Source organism: Argiope bruennichi, chromosome 8 (genome assembly GCF_947563725.1).
Source record: "Argiope bruennichi chromosome 8, qqArgBrue1.1, whole genome shotgun sequence".
NCBI lineage: Eukaryota > Metazoa > Arthropoda > Arachnida > Araneae > Araneidae > Argiope > Argiope bruennichi.
The window spans coordinates 97,378,745-97,394,629 of NC_079158.1; the positions used below are offsets into that span (position 1 = coordinate 97,378,745).

General features: G+C 33.5%; 1 protein-coding gene across 1 annotated transcript; it reads left to right on the forward strand.

The window, feature by feature from the left end:
• The first annotated feature begins 315 nt into the window (after window positions 1–315).
• Window positions 316–6,181, forward strand: LOC129981696 (uncharacterized). The gene is made up of 2 exons (XM_056092634.1): window positions 316–3,347; window positions 5,719–6,181. Exons 1-2 carry the CDS (start codon window positions 610–612, stop codon window positions 6,050–6,052), a joined length of 3,072 nt encoding a protein of 1,023 aa, XP_055948609.1. The 5' UTR covers window positions 316–609; the 3' UTR covers window positions 6,053–6,181.
• Window positions 6,182–15,885: the final 9,704 nt, after the last annotated feature.

The following is a 15,885-nucleotide window of genomic DNA, read 5'->3' on the forward strand; positions in this document are numbered from 1 at the left end:
TGCGCAGTTTCTGTTGAACTTTGATACGCTTCTTTTTTTATTACTTTATGATTCAGAATTTTGTAATGCTTATTAGAGATGTAACGGATGTGTCTCCTGTTGCTGTGTGTGCGCGTGCTTTTGTGATGTTATGTTAATGTGCTTCAGATGTCTTCGTCAGTAGCTGCTTTAGGTATAATAAATAGAAAAAAGACAGATCAGGTCCCCTTTATTTGATTACCCACGAACATTTTGGCGCCCAACGTGGGGCCTGATCTAATGGAAAAGCAGCTATGAAGATCGAAAGGAATCAGTAACCAGAAAGGTGAGCGAATATTTTCCTTTATTTAAGAGAAACTCGGACATTTAAAATAATTTAATTTCATGGATTGGAATGTCCGAAGTTAAAAGGAATGAATGTAACAATATAGTGAAATTTGATTTTTATATTTGAAGTTGAATTTTTGTTACATATTGATACTATATTCGCTTTAAAGATATTGGTTACTGATAGAATACTATTGAAATATTGATTGATAATGCATGAATAAATCTAAAATTGATATTGAAATTTGATGTATTAGAAATACAATTTTAATTTGGAGTTTTTGAATATTAAATATAAGAACGATGGATGAACTTTCCAAATTGAGAAAAACCAGAGGTTTGCATAGATCTTCAGTTACAAAGTACATTAACAAAATTAATAGCGATTTGGAAGAGAAAATAGATTCTCTTACCACCAAAGATTTGCAAGAGGCCTTAAATTATTTGAATATATCGTCTACACAGTTAAAAGACTATGATAAACTTATACAAAATCTAATCAAAGATGATAAGGAATTCGAAACCGAAATTGAGTCGGCTTTCGAATACAATGAAAAAATCATAGTTTGTTTGTCCAAGTTATCAGCGCAATTAAAATGTTTACAAGACGAATCAGAGCGCCAATCAATAACACCAAATGTTTCTTTATTAGGCGCTACAGGAAATCCTAATTTAGATGCAATAAACAACACTCAGGAAAGTTCAGCCATTGTACCTGTAAACGAATATAATTTTAAGACCATAAAATTGCCTAAACTTACAATTGAAAAATATTATGGAGATCCCTGTTGCTGGTTAGAATTTTGGAATCAATTTCAAAATTCTATTGATAATAACAAATCTCTGTCAAAAATAGATAAATTCTCATATTTAAAGTCACTATTGGGGGGTGCGGCCGCGATTGCGGTTAATGGCTTTGCGCTCTCAGACGAGAATTATGATCAGGCTTTAAAATTGTTGAAACAAAGATTTGGCAGAGAAGAACTGGTTATTAACGCACACATGTCAAAATTACTAAATCTTGTACCAGTAACTGATTCAAATAATATTTATGGTCTTAGGAAGTTGTATGATACCGTAGAGATAAACTTAAGAAGTTTAGAATCATTAAAAGTTACTTCAGAGATGTATGGGCATTTACTCTATCCCATTTTAATTAAATTGATTCCCGAAGATCTTGTCCTTGAATTTAATAGAAAAAAAGTTGATAATTCGGTGAAGTTCGAATTTAATGTAACTGAATTACTAAATTTTTTAAGAATTGAAATTGAATGTAGAGAATCCTCTATGTTTATGCATACCGCAAAAGGCGATAAACGCAAAGAAAATTCGCTCCCGAAAGCGAAACAGAATCCTTTCAACAACTTCAGTCGAAACACAGATAGCTCGCATGATATATTGCGAAGTCCAAGGTCAAGCGCAAAACCGAAAGATCTTCAATGTTTTTCCGCGTCAGCATTAAACGAAAATTGTTTATATTGTAAAGGCGAGCATCGATCGGAGTTATGTTCTCAAACCGACTTAGAAACGAAACTCGGTGTTTTAAAACAAGATGGCAGATGTTTTTTATGCTTGAAGCCAAAACATCGAGTTAATGAATGCCGCCAGAGAAGATATTTGACATGTGAAATATGTGGAAAGAAGCATAATAAATCTATTTGCTCTCAAGCAGAATCTAATACACCCGATTTGAACAAAGATAACAAGAACGTAATTACCGCAATTTCACATTACGATAAAAACAAAACAAACTTTTCTTGCGGTAATATATTTCTTCAAACATGTGCAGCCCTAGTACGCAATGATGAAACAAACGAATTTGAAACAGTACGACTAATGTTAGATAATGGAAGTATGAGAACATTTATAACACGTGAAGTTTCAGAAAAATTAAAGTTAAAAGTAATAAGAAAAGAATCTTTATCGGTATACTCTTTTGGCGCTAAACAAGCAAAGGAACATTCTTACAATATAGTGAGAGTAGAATTAAAAAACCGTGAGGATCCCTCTTTAAGTATCGAAGTAGAAGCTTTGGTTACAGAAAACATTTCAGCCACTACTCTTCCTGCACCTAACAACAATATTACTAAAACGTACAATAAATTGAAGCCTTTACAGCTAGCTGATATTATTGATTATAGAGGCAAGAATATCTCAATATTAATTGGTGTAGATTATTATTATGAAATCGTTTCAGGCAGAATAAAAAGATTAAATAACAAACTGGTAACGACTGAAACAATTTTTGGTTGGTGCTTGCAAGGTCACGTAGGTTTATCAAATGATTTAATGACCATGAAGATTGTAGTAGATGAAAAGGATATTTCGGACCAACTTAAACAATTTTGGGATCTTGAGAATTTAGGGGTAGAAGGGGTTGAAGAGGATGATTTCGAAAAACATACTGTAGATAAAGAAATTATGAAACAATTTGAAGAAAATATTGTTTATCAAAATAAAAGATATACTGTAAAGTTTCCTTGGAAAACAAATATGAAAGAATATTTAGCTAATAACTTTAAAGTGTCTAAAAGGAGGTTTTCGCATTTAAAATCAAAATTTATTAAAGATAATTCGTTGTTTTTAGATTATAAAGCTGTTATTGAAGATCATTTAAAAGAAGGTATCATTAAGAAAGTTATAACATGTGAAGAAGAAAAACCTTCATTTTATTTGCCTCACAGGGCGGTAATAAGGGAAGATAAAACTACCACTCGTTTGAGAGTGGTATTTGACGCGAGTTCTCATGCGAAAGGACAGTTGTCGTTAAATGATTGTTTACATACTGGTATCAATCTCATTCCAGATCTTTTTGAGATTTTAATAGGTTTTAGAGAACAGGCTGTTGCCATAACTGCCGACATAAAGAAGGCCTTTCTGCAAATACAGATTGCCGAAGAAGATCAGAATTATACTAGTTTCTTCTGGACGGAAGATCCGGAAAAGGAAGAAGAGGAAATTTTCAAGATGACTCGAGTTCTTTTCGGTGTCAAATCAAGCCCCTTCCTCCTTGCAGCTACAATCCAACACCATCTAAAGAGGTATGTAGAACAATTTTCTAATACCTGTCAAATGCTAGAAAAATCATTGTATGTCGACGATTTAATCTGTAGCCAAAGAGACTTTGATTCAGCTTTTAAAATAAGCCTAGAATGTTATAACATCTTTAAAGAAGCGAGCATGGAATTAAGGAAATGGAAAACTAACTCAGTTGAGCTTCGTGATAAATGGAGAGAGGCAGGTTTAGAAATAGATGAAGAAAAATATTCAATTAATGATAACTCTGCTTTAACTCCTTGTGAAGTGCTAGGATTGGCCTGGGATTCCGATTTAGATATATTCCAGTTTGACACTCGAAGCTTAGAGAAATTCCTGTCTAAAAAGATAAATTCCAAACGATATGTTCTTCAAGTAGCTGGACGCATTTTTGATCCAGTAGGGTTTTTAGGACCTTTTACCATCAAGATAAAATGTCTAATACAGGATATTTGGTGCTTGGGATTAGACTGGGATGACCCTCTCCCGAAAACACTGACCACTAAAATAAATGAATGGTGCGAAGAAATAAAAAATTTGCATCTTATTAAAATACCTAGATATTTTTTCGCCGAAGCGAAAACCACTGAAATAGTTGAAGCTCAACTACATTGTTTCTCCGACGCCTCTAAGAGGGCATATGGAACTGTAGCGTACATTAGAGTCTTATTGAAAAACGGGGAAATCAAATCAAATTTGGTCGCTTCAAAAAGTAGAGTAGCCCCTCTAAAGACACTTTCGATCCCAAGATTAGAACTAATGGGTGCTCTTTTAGCAGCAAGACTAGGCTGTAAAATAGTTAAGTGCATTAACTTTCCTGTTACACGATTCTTCTGGACTGACTCTTCAATTGTTTACTATTGGATGAAGGGTGACCCTGAAAGATTTAAGGTGTTCGTAAAAAACAGAATTAAAGAAATCCAAAATATAACCAATCCCACTGAATGGAATCACACTCCTGGAACTGATAATCCGGCTGATCTAATATCAAGAGGGTTAACGGTACATGAACTGAGAAACTCTAACTTCTGGTGGCATGGGCCAAATTGGTTGTTAAAAAATGAATGTAAATGGCCTAAATTAGCTAAAATAAATAATGAGACAAATATCAAAGAAGACGCAGACAATTTAGAATTGAAAAAGAATGTTCTAATAAGTTCTACAATAGCAAAAGTAAATCCATTAAATGATGATTTGATTAAAAGATATTCTTCTTTCGGCAAATTAATAAGAGTAACTGCATGGTGTTTAAGATTCTTACATAATTGTAAATCAGCTCTGCAAAACAGAAAGAAAGATCATTTAAATGTAAAAGAATTACAAAATGCTACAAAATCTTTAATAAAAATTATACAAATGAGAGAGTTTGAATTTGAAATAAATTGTCTAAAAAGGAATAAAGTTCTTCCAAAGAATAATCCCCTTCTGAACTTAAATGTATTCTTAGATAATGATGAACTGTTAAGAGTAGGCGGAAGATTAAAATTTTCTGATCTTCCAGATTCACAAAAATTTCCTCTACTCTTACCAAAGAAACACCATTTCACAGATACACTTATAGAATACTTTCATAAAAAAGCACTCCACTCCGGTGTTCAAACTACTCTGTATTTAATTAGACAGCAATACTGGATACCAGCTAATCAAGCCAAAGTAAAAAGTGTAATCAAAAGATGCTTAACCTGTTTTAGAGTAAAAAATAAAACTATTCAACAGATGATGGGCGATTTACCAAGAGATCGAGTTATCCCATCTCGACCATTTGAAAAGGTGGGACTCGATTTCGCTGGTCCCATAATTACTAAACCTAATCTAAAAAGATCTAGGGTGACTTTAAAATCATACATTGCAATTTTCATATGTTTTAGTACAAGAGCTACTCATTTTGAAGTAGTGTCTGATTTGACTACTGAGAGTTTTTTTAGCTTGTCTTAGGAGATTCATAGCTAGGCGGTCAAAACCCTCAATCATATGGAGTGATAATGCCACTAATTTTAAGGGCGCAAAAAATATTTTGGATTCTCTGCTAAAAGCATGCAAATCGGATTCCGTGCAAAGATTTTGTGCCAAGGAAGGTATAGTGTGGAACTTCATACCTCCAGCATCTCCTCACTTCGGTGGATTATGGGAGGCAAATATTGGAGCTATGAAACGGATCTTGTTGAAGGTGACTAAATCAACAGTGTTGACCTTTGAAGAGCTTACTACGCTGGTGACACAGATTGAAGCAGTTTTGAATTCAAGACCACTGTGTCCTCTTTCTGCCGATCCAGCTGATATTCAACCTTTGACACCTGGCCATTTTTTGGTGGGAGCACCACTGTTGTCAATACCAGAACCCAGTGATTCCTTGACTAACATTTCTTTATCTTCTAGATGGTCTCTCATCCAGTCTCTTAGATCCAAATTTTGGAAAAGATGGAGTCAAGAATATCTCAACTCCTTGCAGTCTCGAGCTAAATGGAAACTACCTGAACTGAACATCAAACCCGGACAGCTGGTACTCCTGAAGGATAATAGCAAGAGCCCCATGGAATGGAACTTGGCCCGAATTGAAAGGATATATCCTGGAACAGATGGACTAGTCCGTGTCGCAGACATCAGAACCCCTAAAGGAATTTTTCGGCGAAGTATCAACAGACTCTGCCCACTCCCTTTCGAAGAAGGTTTTGGACAACTGTCCAACGGGGGCCGGGATGTTCCGTCTTAGAGACGCCTTTCCCCTATTCCAGCTGTAGTCATCAGGAAACCGGCGCATGCGCAGTTTCTGTTGAACTTTGATACGCTTCTTTTTTTATTACTTTATGATTCAGAATTTTGTAATGCCTATTAGAGATGTAACGGATGTGTCTCCTGTTGCTGTGTGTGCGCGTGCTTTTGTGATGTTATGTTAATGTGCTTCAGATGTCTTCGTCAGTAGCTGCTTTAGGTATAATAAATAGAAAAAAGACAGATCAGGTCCCCTTTATTTGATTACCCACGAGCAACGCCAGTAAACTCACACATGCGCAGGAAGAGAAAAAGAATTATTTCATGCAGTTGTGCTGTTGGAAGAAGTATTTTCCACTGTCCAGTCTTACTGTTTATGTGATTTTATTATTTATAATATTTTGTTTTTATTTAATTACTTTATTTGTATTTTTGTTTCTTTGTATATGTATTCATACAGTAAAGATTAATACTGAACATAGATGGCGCAGTATGCGCTAACCCATATGTATGTTTGGAATGTGGGGAAAGCGCACTTAAGCTGTTTTTGTAAACACTTGACCCTGAGAGTTGGTGTGTAACTGGTGCAAGTAGGCACCGCTCGCTCTTTTGTTAGCGGCAAAAAGAAGTATTCGTTCGCTCTTTGTTAGCGGCAATTTCTACTTTAATTGTATATAGTATTATGTGTTACCTTATATGTGGGAAGTCATCGTCCATGTGTTGTTATATGTGTGTGTGTGCAAAATAAATAAGAAAAGAGACAAGAAGGCATCTTTCCTTGACTTAAATACACACAACCAGCTCTATATAAAATTGGAGGCACCGACGAGATGTCAGCATGAGAAACAGATAAGTTTCTTTCATTTGTTTCTTATTATTATTGATTATTAGTTTGATGTTTTTAAAGAGAACAACATCTGAAGAGTTAATAAGAAGTTCTCGAATTGCGAGCGAACATAATTTGCTTTAGTTTCGGTTCCGTTTCGCAAACGATTTGTTATATAATTTCTTTTCAACATGGACGATCCGAAAAGATATAAGGAACACATAACGCAAATTAAAGTAGCAAGAGGCAAGGTTAAGGCCTCCTTAACTAGATTAGAACATTCTGCAGATGAATTGGAATCAAGAAATGAGGTAGTGATTCGTTTGCAGAGTTTAGAAGAACTTTTGAAAGAATTCGAAAAATTAGATTCAGAATTAACTATTGAGGATTCTGAAATAGAGGAATTCGAAAATAGATATTTTTCCTTGAAATTAAAGTTTCAAAATAAAATTGATGTTTTTAATACATCACAATTTACTTCTGTTGTAACACAAAATCCTTCAGTTGAATCTATTTCGAATTTTCGTTTACCAAAACTTACTATTCCAATGTTTTCTGGTAAATTTGAAGATTGGATGAACTTTAAAGATTTATTTGTATCCACAGTTCATTCGCAGCTTTCACTAAGCAATAGCCAAAAATTTCAATATTTAAAGGGTTTGTTGTCTGATGAACCCGCTTCTTTAATTAAGCACATACCGTTGTCCAATGATTCCTATGAAGAAGCATGGGGAAAATTAATGGACAGGTATGATAAGAAGAAGAAAATTATTAATGCATTAATCAAAACATTTTTGGAACAAAAAGGCATCTCTCAAGCCAATTCAACGAATTTGCGAAATATAGTTGACACGAGTGATGAGGTTTTGAGAGGGTTAAAATCTTTAGGAGAAGAGGCATCTAGCAGAGATCCATGGCTGATTAATTTGTTATTGCAAAAATTAGATCCTGAAACAAGAAGACTTTGGTCCGTGGAAACGTCAGAAATAGAATTTCCTACGTGGGAAGAATTCTTGGAATTTTTAAATACCAGATGTTCATCTCTTGAATTAATGGTTTATAATGAATCTGATACTAAAATTCCTACTAAGTCTAATTTTGTTGCATGTGAAAATATTCAAAGAAATAAAAGTGATAAAAATTGTTTGAAATGTTCGGGAATGCATAAATTGTTTAAGTGTATTAAATTTAGAAATATGGATTTGAATGCTCGGAAGAATTTTGTAAAGCGAAACTATCTTTGCTTTTTATGTTTGAATTCTCATAAAATTAAGGATTGCACTAATAGCCATTTAAAGTGTACCGTATGTAAAGGAAACCATAATTCACTCTTGCATGAAGATGTTAAAAGGGTAGTAAATAGTGCACGTGTTTCAGAATCCGAACCCGAACCTAACGATCAAACCCCAAAACACCCCTCCGAAGACGACATCCGCCAAGGGGGAGAAACGCAACGCAATAAATCAGTGGAACCTCAAAGGCCTGTTAGTTCTAGCACATGTCTAAACAACTCCAAATTTATAACCTTCCTCCCCACGGCAAAGGTTTTACTGTATAATAGTGGGGGTGATTCTTTCTTATTCAGAGCTTTACTAGATAGTGGTTCGGAGTCCAGTTTTGTCAGTGAAAATGTAATAAATATTTTAGGACTAAAAAGAAAGAATGCTAGAGTGTCTCTAAGTGGGATAAGTGGGGTTCAAGCAGGAACCACACGTGGCTCAGTTAATTTAAAAATTGGGTCAAGATTTAGTGAAGAATGTTTGACAGTTAATGCTTTTATTTTAAACTAGCCGCCTTTGGCGACCAGCTGGTTCGCCAATCTTAATGTTCGTTAAAATTTTAATAATTACATATTTTATGCAATTCCAACTTTAATAGATTCTTCAGCAAAATATTTTAAAACTTCAAATTTTGATAGTCATATAATTCACTCATAATATTATAAAGGCCTTCAGTCATAACGTGATATGTATATCTCTAATTTTCTGTTACCCCTCGTAGAATTTATGCTTTAAATTAAAGTGTAAATGATTCATCTGCAATTAATATAATAATATTTTTTACTGAAACAAAGCATTTTTTTAATAATATGATTACTGATAATAGAGTCACTGAGCGTTTAAACTTTATGGGCACTAAAGTATATCTTTCTTAATTTATGTAATATCTCAAGAATTTGTCAACAAAATTTTCGCAGATTCATCATGAACAGATCGATTAATGAACAATGTTTACTTTTAAATGCATCAAACACTAAGAAAATAAAATGAATCGTTTAAAATAATCGGTCTAAAACAGGTTTAAAAAAACTACTTAAAAAACGATGTAATTAAAACTATAAGCATATACAAAAAAATATATAACTAACATAAATACAATTTAATTACAAAAGCATGCAACTAACCTAAAAATAATTTAAATCATTGAAAACAGGTTTAAAAAAAACTACTTAAAAACGATGTACTTAAAACTATAAGCATATACAAAAAATATATAACTAACATAAATACAATTTACTTACAAAAGCATGTAACTCACTTAAAAATAATTTAAATCGTCTGTTGAAAGTGGTTGTCATGACAACAATCAGAACAATGCGCATGCGTGAATTTTCTTCGGAAACTTCTTTTCCCTTTCCAGCTGTGTTGCCATAGAAACCGGCGCACAGCTGTTTACATGTTTATGTTTATCTATTCAGATTTTATAATATCTAATCAGAGTAACGGTGAATATCAGTGTGTTCGTGTTCGTCAATAAATGTTAATTTTTTTAATAACATGATTAACGAAAACAGAGTCACTGAGCATTTAAACCTTATGGGAACAAAAAAATATCTTTCTTAATTTATGTAATATCTCAAGAATTTGTCGACCAACCGGTTCGCCAATCTTAATGCTCGTTAAAATTTTTATATTTAAATATTTTATGCAATTCCTACTTTAATAGCTTCTTCATCAAAATATTTTAAAACTTCAAATTTTGATAGTCATATAATTCACTCATAATATTATAAAGGCCTTCAGTCATAACGTAATATGTATCTCTCTAATTTTCTGTTAACACCCGTAGAATTTATGTTTTAAATTAAAGTGGAAAGAATTAATCTGCAATTAATATAATAATATTTTTTACTGAAACAAAGAATTTTTTTATAATCTGATTAATGAAAATAGAGTCACTCAGCGTTTAAACTTTATGGGCACTAAAGAATATCCTTTTCAATTTACGTATTATCTCAAGAATTTGTCAACAAAATTTTCTTAGATTCATCATGAGCAGATCGATTCATTAACAATGTTTACTTTTAAATGCATCAAACACTAAGAAAATGAAACGAATCGTTTAAAATAGACGGTTTAAAACAGGTTTTAAAAAAACTACTTGAAAAACGATGCACTTAAAACTATAAGCATATACAAAAAATATATAACTAACATAAATACATTTTAATTACAAAAACATGCAACGAACCTAAAAAAAATTTAAATCCAGTCCGCATCGGTTGATAATAATTCGTCAACACAATGCGAAATTCAGAACACAAAGCGCATGCGTGAATTTTCAACGCCAGTTACGTAACGCAAATACGTGATTTTTTTTCTACGCCAGTTGGGGTAACGCTATGCGGATTAGAAATTTTTAATTTCCTTTATTCTGTTTTATTTTTATTCAAAAGTTCTTCAGAATGAATCTGAAGGATCGATTAATTAACAATGTTTAATTTTAAATGCATCAAACATTAAGAAAATAAACAGAATCGTTTGAAATAATCCGCCGAAAAATACTAACCCTAGCCTCATTACTGTTGGGAGAAAAAAACCCCGGAAGCCTTACTCATTTGGCGGAAAAGTTGGCGGTGGGGAAAATGAAAGATTCTTTTGGCGGGAAAGTTAGTTTTTAATTAATAATTAAAATTCTAATTAAAATTTCAAAAAAAGGGACCCCAGGTGCACATTCCCGACCTCTAAGGTATACATGTACCAAATTTGGTAGCTGTATATCAAATGACCTGGCCTGTAGAGCGCCAACACACACACACACACACACACATTGAGCTTTATTATAAGTATAGATATAGATAAGGTTACTTCTCAAATCCCAGTTGAGAATATTAACATTAAAGAGTTAGATTATTTGAAGGGGATCCCTCTATCAGATGAAGATTTTTCAAGGCCATCAGTATGTGATATAATTTTAGGTTCTGATTGCTTTTTCTCAATCCTGCGTAATGGAAAAATTAGTGGGTCTGAAGGACAACCAATTGCGCAAAGCACAATATTTGGTTGGGTTGTCGCAGGTCAGATTCGAAGAGATTCTATTTCATCATCGTACACACAATCGCATCTGATTTCCGTTGAAAGTGATTGTAACATTGATTCTGTTTTGCAAAAATTTTGGCAAATGGAAGAATTGCCGGATAAAAAGTTTCTTATGTCAGATGAAGAAGAATTTTGTGAAAATCATTTTAAATCGACTTACAGAATAAATGATAAGGGTCGATTTGTTGTAAGATTGCCTGTTTATAAGGACATTAATCAGTTAGGAGATACAAAGGGAATGGCTATTTCTAGGCTTCTAGCTATGGAAAGGAAGTTTAAATTTGACTCAGAATTTGAAATGGAATACAAGAGTTTTATGAGTGAATATGAAGAATTGGGGCATATGTCACCTAATAAAGATTTTGATTTTTCTAAACCGGATTACTTTCTTCCTCATCATGCTGTGCAAAAGAAAGACAGCATTACAACCAAATTTCGAGTTGTGTTCGATGGATCCTGCAAACCGCCTAACTTTAATTCGTTGAATTCAGTTTTGGGGGTAGGAAAATTATTGCAACCAGATATATTTACTATTCTTGTCAGATTCAGACTAAATAAAGTTGCTTTCACTTCCGATATAAAGCAAATGTATAGACAAATTTTAATTGATTCAGAAGATCAAAATTTGCAAAAAATAGTGTGGAGAAATTCACCTGATTCCACTATTAAGGAATACAAACTTTCTACTGTAACTTATGGAACTTCATCCGCTCCATTTTTAGCTACTAGATGTTTACATCAAATAGGCTTGGATTCTCAAATTATAAATCCTGAAATATCTAAAATAATTCAAAATTCCTTTTATATGGATGACTTGATGGCTGGAGCAAAATCTAATGAAGAAGCAATCGCGTTAATTCAAAAATTGTCGGAAATTCTAGATGCCCGAGGATTTCACTTAAGAAAGTGGCGTTCTAATTCTCCACATGTCTTAAATAATTTAGCTGAATGCCTGAGTGCTAATGAATCTAATGTGGAAATTCATCCCGAAAACTGTTCTAAAACTCTGGGACTTATTTGGAACTCTTCTACTGATTGCTTTGTTTTTAAAATTGACTTCAATTTTGAGAATGAAATCACCAAAAGATCTTTTCTGTCACAATCAGCAAGGCTATTTGATCCTTTGGGTTTTCTTTCACCCTGCACAATATTAATAAAAATCTTTTATCAGCAGTTATGGTTGCTGAAACTTGATTGGGACAGTGCCTTACCGGAACATTTTGCAGTTAAGTGGCGTAAATTCAAAAAGGAATTTCAGCAAATATGTCACATTTCTATTCCGAGATGGCTTCTAACTACAGAAAAGGAAATTACTCTTCATGGATTTTCGGATGCATCGGAATCAGCATATGCCTGTGTAATTTATGCGGTTCAAAGAACTGATAATGGTGTTACGAAAGTCACTATTTTAGCAGCTAAAAGCAAGGTAGCTCCGCTAAAGCCTGTATCCATTCCACGGCTGGAGTTAAATGGAGCTCTCCTGTTAGCCCGATTATTATCTGTTCTAATTAAAACTTTTAATGATCATGTTATTAATATATATGCTTGGACAGATTCTCAAGTTGTTCTTTCCTGGTTGTCTTCACCTCCTCGAAATTGGAAGCCCTTTGTTGCCAACAGGACTTCAGAGATCTTGGACCTCATCCCTCAAAATAGATGGAGGTATGTGCCGTCAAAGGAAAATCCAGCAGATATAGGATCCAAAGGTTTGTCTCCTAAGGATCTGCCAGACTGTCGTCTATGGTGGGAGGGCCCTACTTTCCTAACATCATCAGAGGCTGACTGGCCAAAGCAACCAGTATTCAAAAACAATGACTCTGTCCTTAAGGAAAAGAAAAAAACTGCATGTGTATTTGCTGCAATTTTGAAAAATGACTTAATAGATTCATTAATTGAAAAATGCTCGTCATATACTAAGTTAATTAATGTATTATGTTTTTGTATTAGATTTATAAATAATTGTAAAACTGGTAAAGTTAATAATTCTACAGGTATAATTGAACCTATAACTTCAAAGGGAAGAATTTTTGCTCGTAATATTATTGTAAAATATGTTCAAACTGTATTTTTTGATGCTGAAGTCAATTGTATAAGGTCAAACCAACCAATGCCAAAGAAAAGCCCACTATCAGCACTTTGTCCATTCATTGATAAGGACGGGTTGCTCAGAGTGGGAGGGCGTCTTCAAAATGCATCTTTGCAGTATAATGCAAAACATCCTATCATATTACCTAACCAGCATAAATTAAGTATTCTGATTGTACAATATTTTCATATTTTAAATTTGCATGCATGTGGTAATTTGTTAATGGGTATTTTACGCCAAACATTTTGGATATTAAATGTTAGAAGAATAGTTAGAAAATGTGCATTAAATTGTGTTGTATGTTGTAGAGTTAGAAGTAATATGTCAAAACAAAAAAAATCGGAGATATTGCAATTATTAAAGAAGACAATATTCCCCCAGCAACATGGCCTCTTGGTAAGGTTGTAGCTATACATCCTGGTAAGGATGGGGCCATAAGAGTAGTTACATTAAAAACTTTGAAAGGGTTTTTTAAAAGGTCTATAGTTAAACTGTGTATCTTACCTGTGCATCAAGAATGACTTCTTGATGGGTGGGAGTATGTTTATGTGATTTTATTATTTATAATATTTTGTTTTTATTTAATTACTTTATTTGTATTTTTGTTTCTTTGTATATGTATTCATACAGTAAAGATTAATACTGAACATAGATGGCGCAGTATGCGCTAACCCATATGTATGTTTGGAATGTGGGGAAAGCGCACTTAAGCTGTTTTTGTAAACACTTGACCCTGAGAGTTGGTGTGTAACTGGTGCAAGTAGGCACCGCTCGCTCTTTTGTTAGCGGCAAAAAGAAGTATTCGTTCGCTCTTTGTTAGCGGCAATTTCTACTTTAATTGTATATAGTATTATGTGTTACCTTATATGTGGGAAGTCATCGTCCATGTGTTGTTATATGTGTGTGTGTGCAAAATAAATAAGAAAAGAGACAAGAAGGCATCTTTCCTTGACTTAAATACACACAACCAGCTCTACACTTACTGTTCATGCGTAGTTTACTGACGGTGATAATACTGGCTTAATACAAACTATATTAGGACAGTGTCCAGTCGTGGATTGTTTGACATGCGTAGTTTCGTTTGCATGAGATGGTGACATTACTTTCATCAAAGCATTAAGTTAAACAAGGAAAAGGAGCTGGAATATCTAACGAAGAAATAATAGAGCAGTCTTTTATTTAATCATATCACCATATTTTTGATACGAATAGAAATAATAAGAAATACTATTATATATACGATAGATACATAGGAGACCCAAATGTATCTATCGTAGATTTGCATATCTCTACTAATAATAAAGATGAATGCATGTACGTTTGTGCATGTGATGTGAATTAACACTCTATAGGCTAAATCGTTTACCTATAGCTACAAAATTTCGCACTATAAATTTTAGATGGTGGGAATGTGCACTTCAAAACGATTATTTTGAAATTTTAATTACAATTTCAATAAATTAAAAAATAAGCAAAATAAGCAAGCAAGCATCTTCCCACAACAAGCTCTGAAAATATTATTGTACAAAAATAAGTTTTACACCATTACAAAATTTTAAAATTTGCCTTTTTAATAATTTTGATTTAAAAGCAAATTTTAGCAGTTCAGTTATCTTATCAGGGAAAAACCACTATTTCCTCTGATTTCCAACGATGGATTGCATTGTTACCCTGAAATTCAAACTGTTATCGTTGTTTCATGAAATATTTAATCACGTGATTTTCTTCCACTGTTGAAAGAAAAAAAAATTACAAGACTATTTAATTCGTATTATTAAAATACATTTTCCAAAAATTTTGAAACAATATAAAACATATTTCGGTACAAAAATATTTTCATAAGTTATCGTGGGAAAATGCCAAAATTTCATTTATTTTTAATTAATTAAAATTTTAATTAAAACTTTAAAAGTTTGCTCCGAGGTTCACATTCCCACCTCCCAAAGAATATACGTGTACAGGCTCGTTAACTCCAAATCAAATGATTTGGCATATATGGTGCAAACTCATATGCATTCATTCATATTTATTATTAATATAAAACAGTTTCACATGAGGCCGGTATAGCCTGGTTGGTAGGGCGTACGATTTGTATCCCTTGGGTTGTGAGTTCGAACCCTGCCTGCCGAAAACTCTCCGCGTGTGTGGTGGCTGGCGCGCGCATAAATCTGTAGTGGTCACAAAGTCCTCCATGTCGAGAGTAATACCACTGGGGGTACCGGTTCAGAGGTGATCGTTTTCTGATTCAGGTCTAAATTACGATCTGTGAATGAAATGAATGAAGTCCGCCCCGTAAAAAGGGTTGTGACGCGTGAGTAGCTAAGATATACTCTTGGCCCTAGATAGCTCTACTGAAAAAACAAGAGACGCTCTCACGGCCTAAATTCGCTGCCTTAGTCAGCTGGCTTGTCCATGACAAGTGCCATTACAAACAGCAACAGATACATATGGTCATAAATAAAGTGTATAGATGTTATTATGAAACGACATATAAAAGTGAAACGCATAAATGCTGCTTTACTGCAATGCCGAAAAAAAAATCTTTAAAATATTAAGCTTAAGACTGGAAATTACTTGCTTACTATTCAAATTCAGAAATTACT

Bases quoted from the DNA above. Each gene is read 5' to 3' on its own strand.
- LOC129981696 (XM_056092634.1), top strand. From the start codon at position 610: ATGGATGAACTTTCCAAATTGAGAAAAACCAGAGGTTTGCATAGATCT. The intron at 3,348-5,718 runs GTATGTAGAACA...TTTATCTTCTAG, and splicing joins ATCCAACACCATCTAAAGAG to ATGGTCTCTCATCCAGTCTC.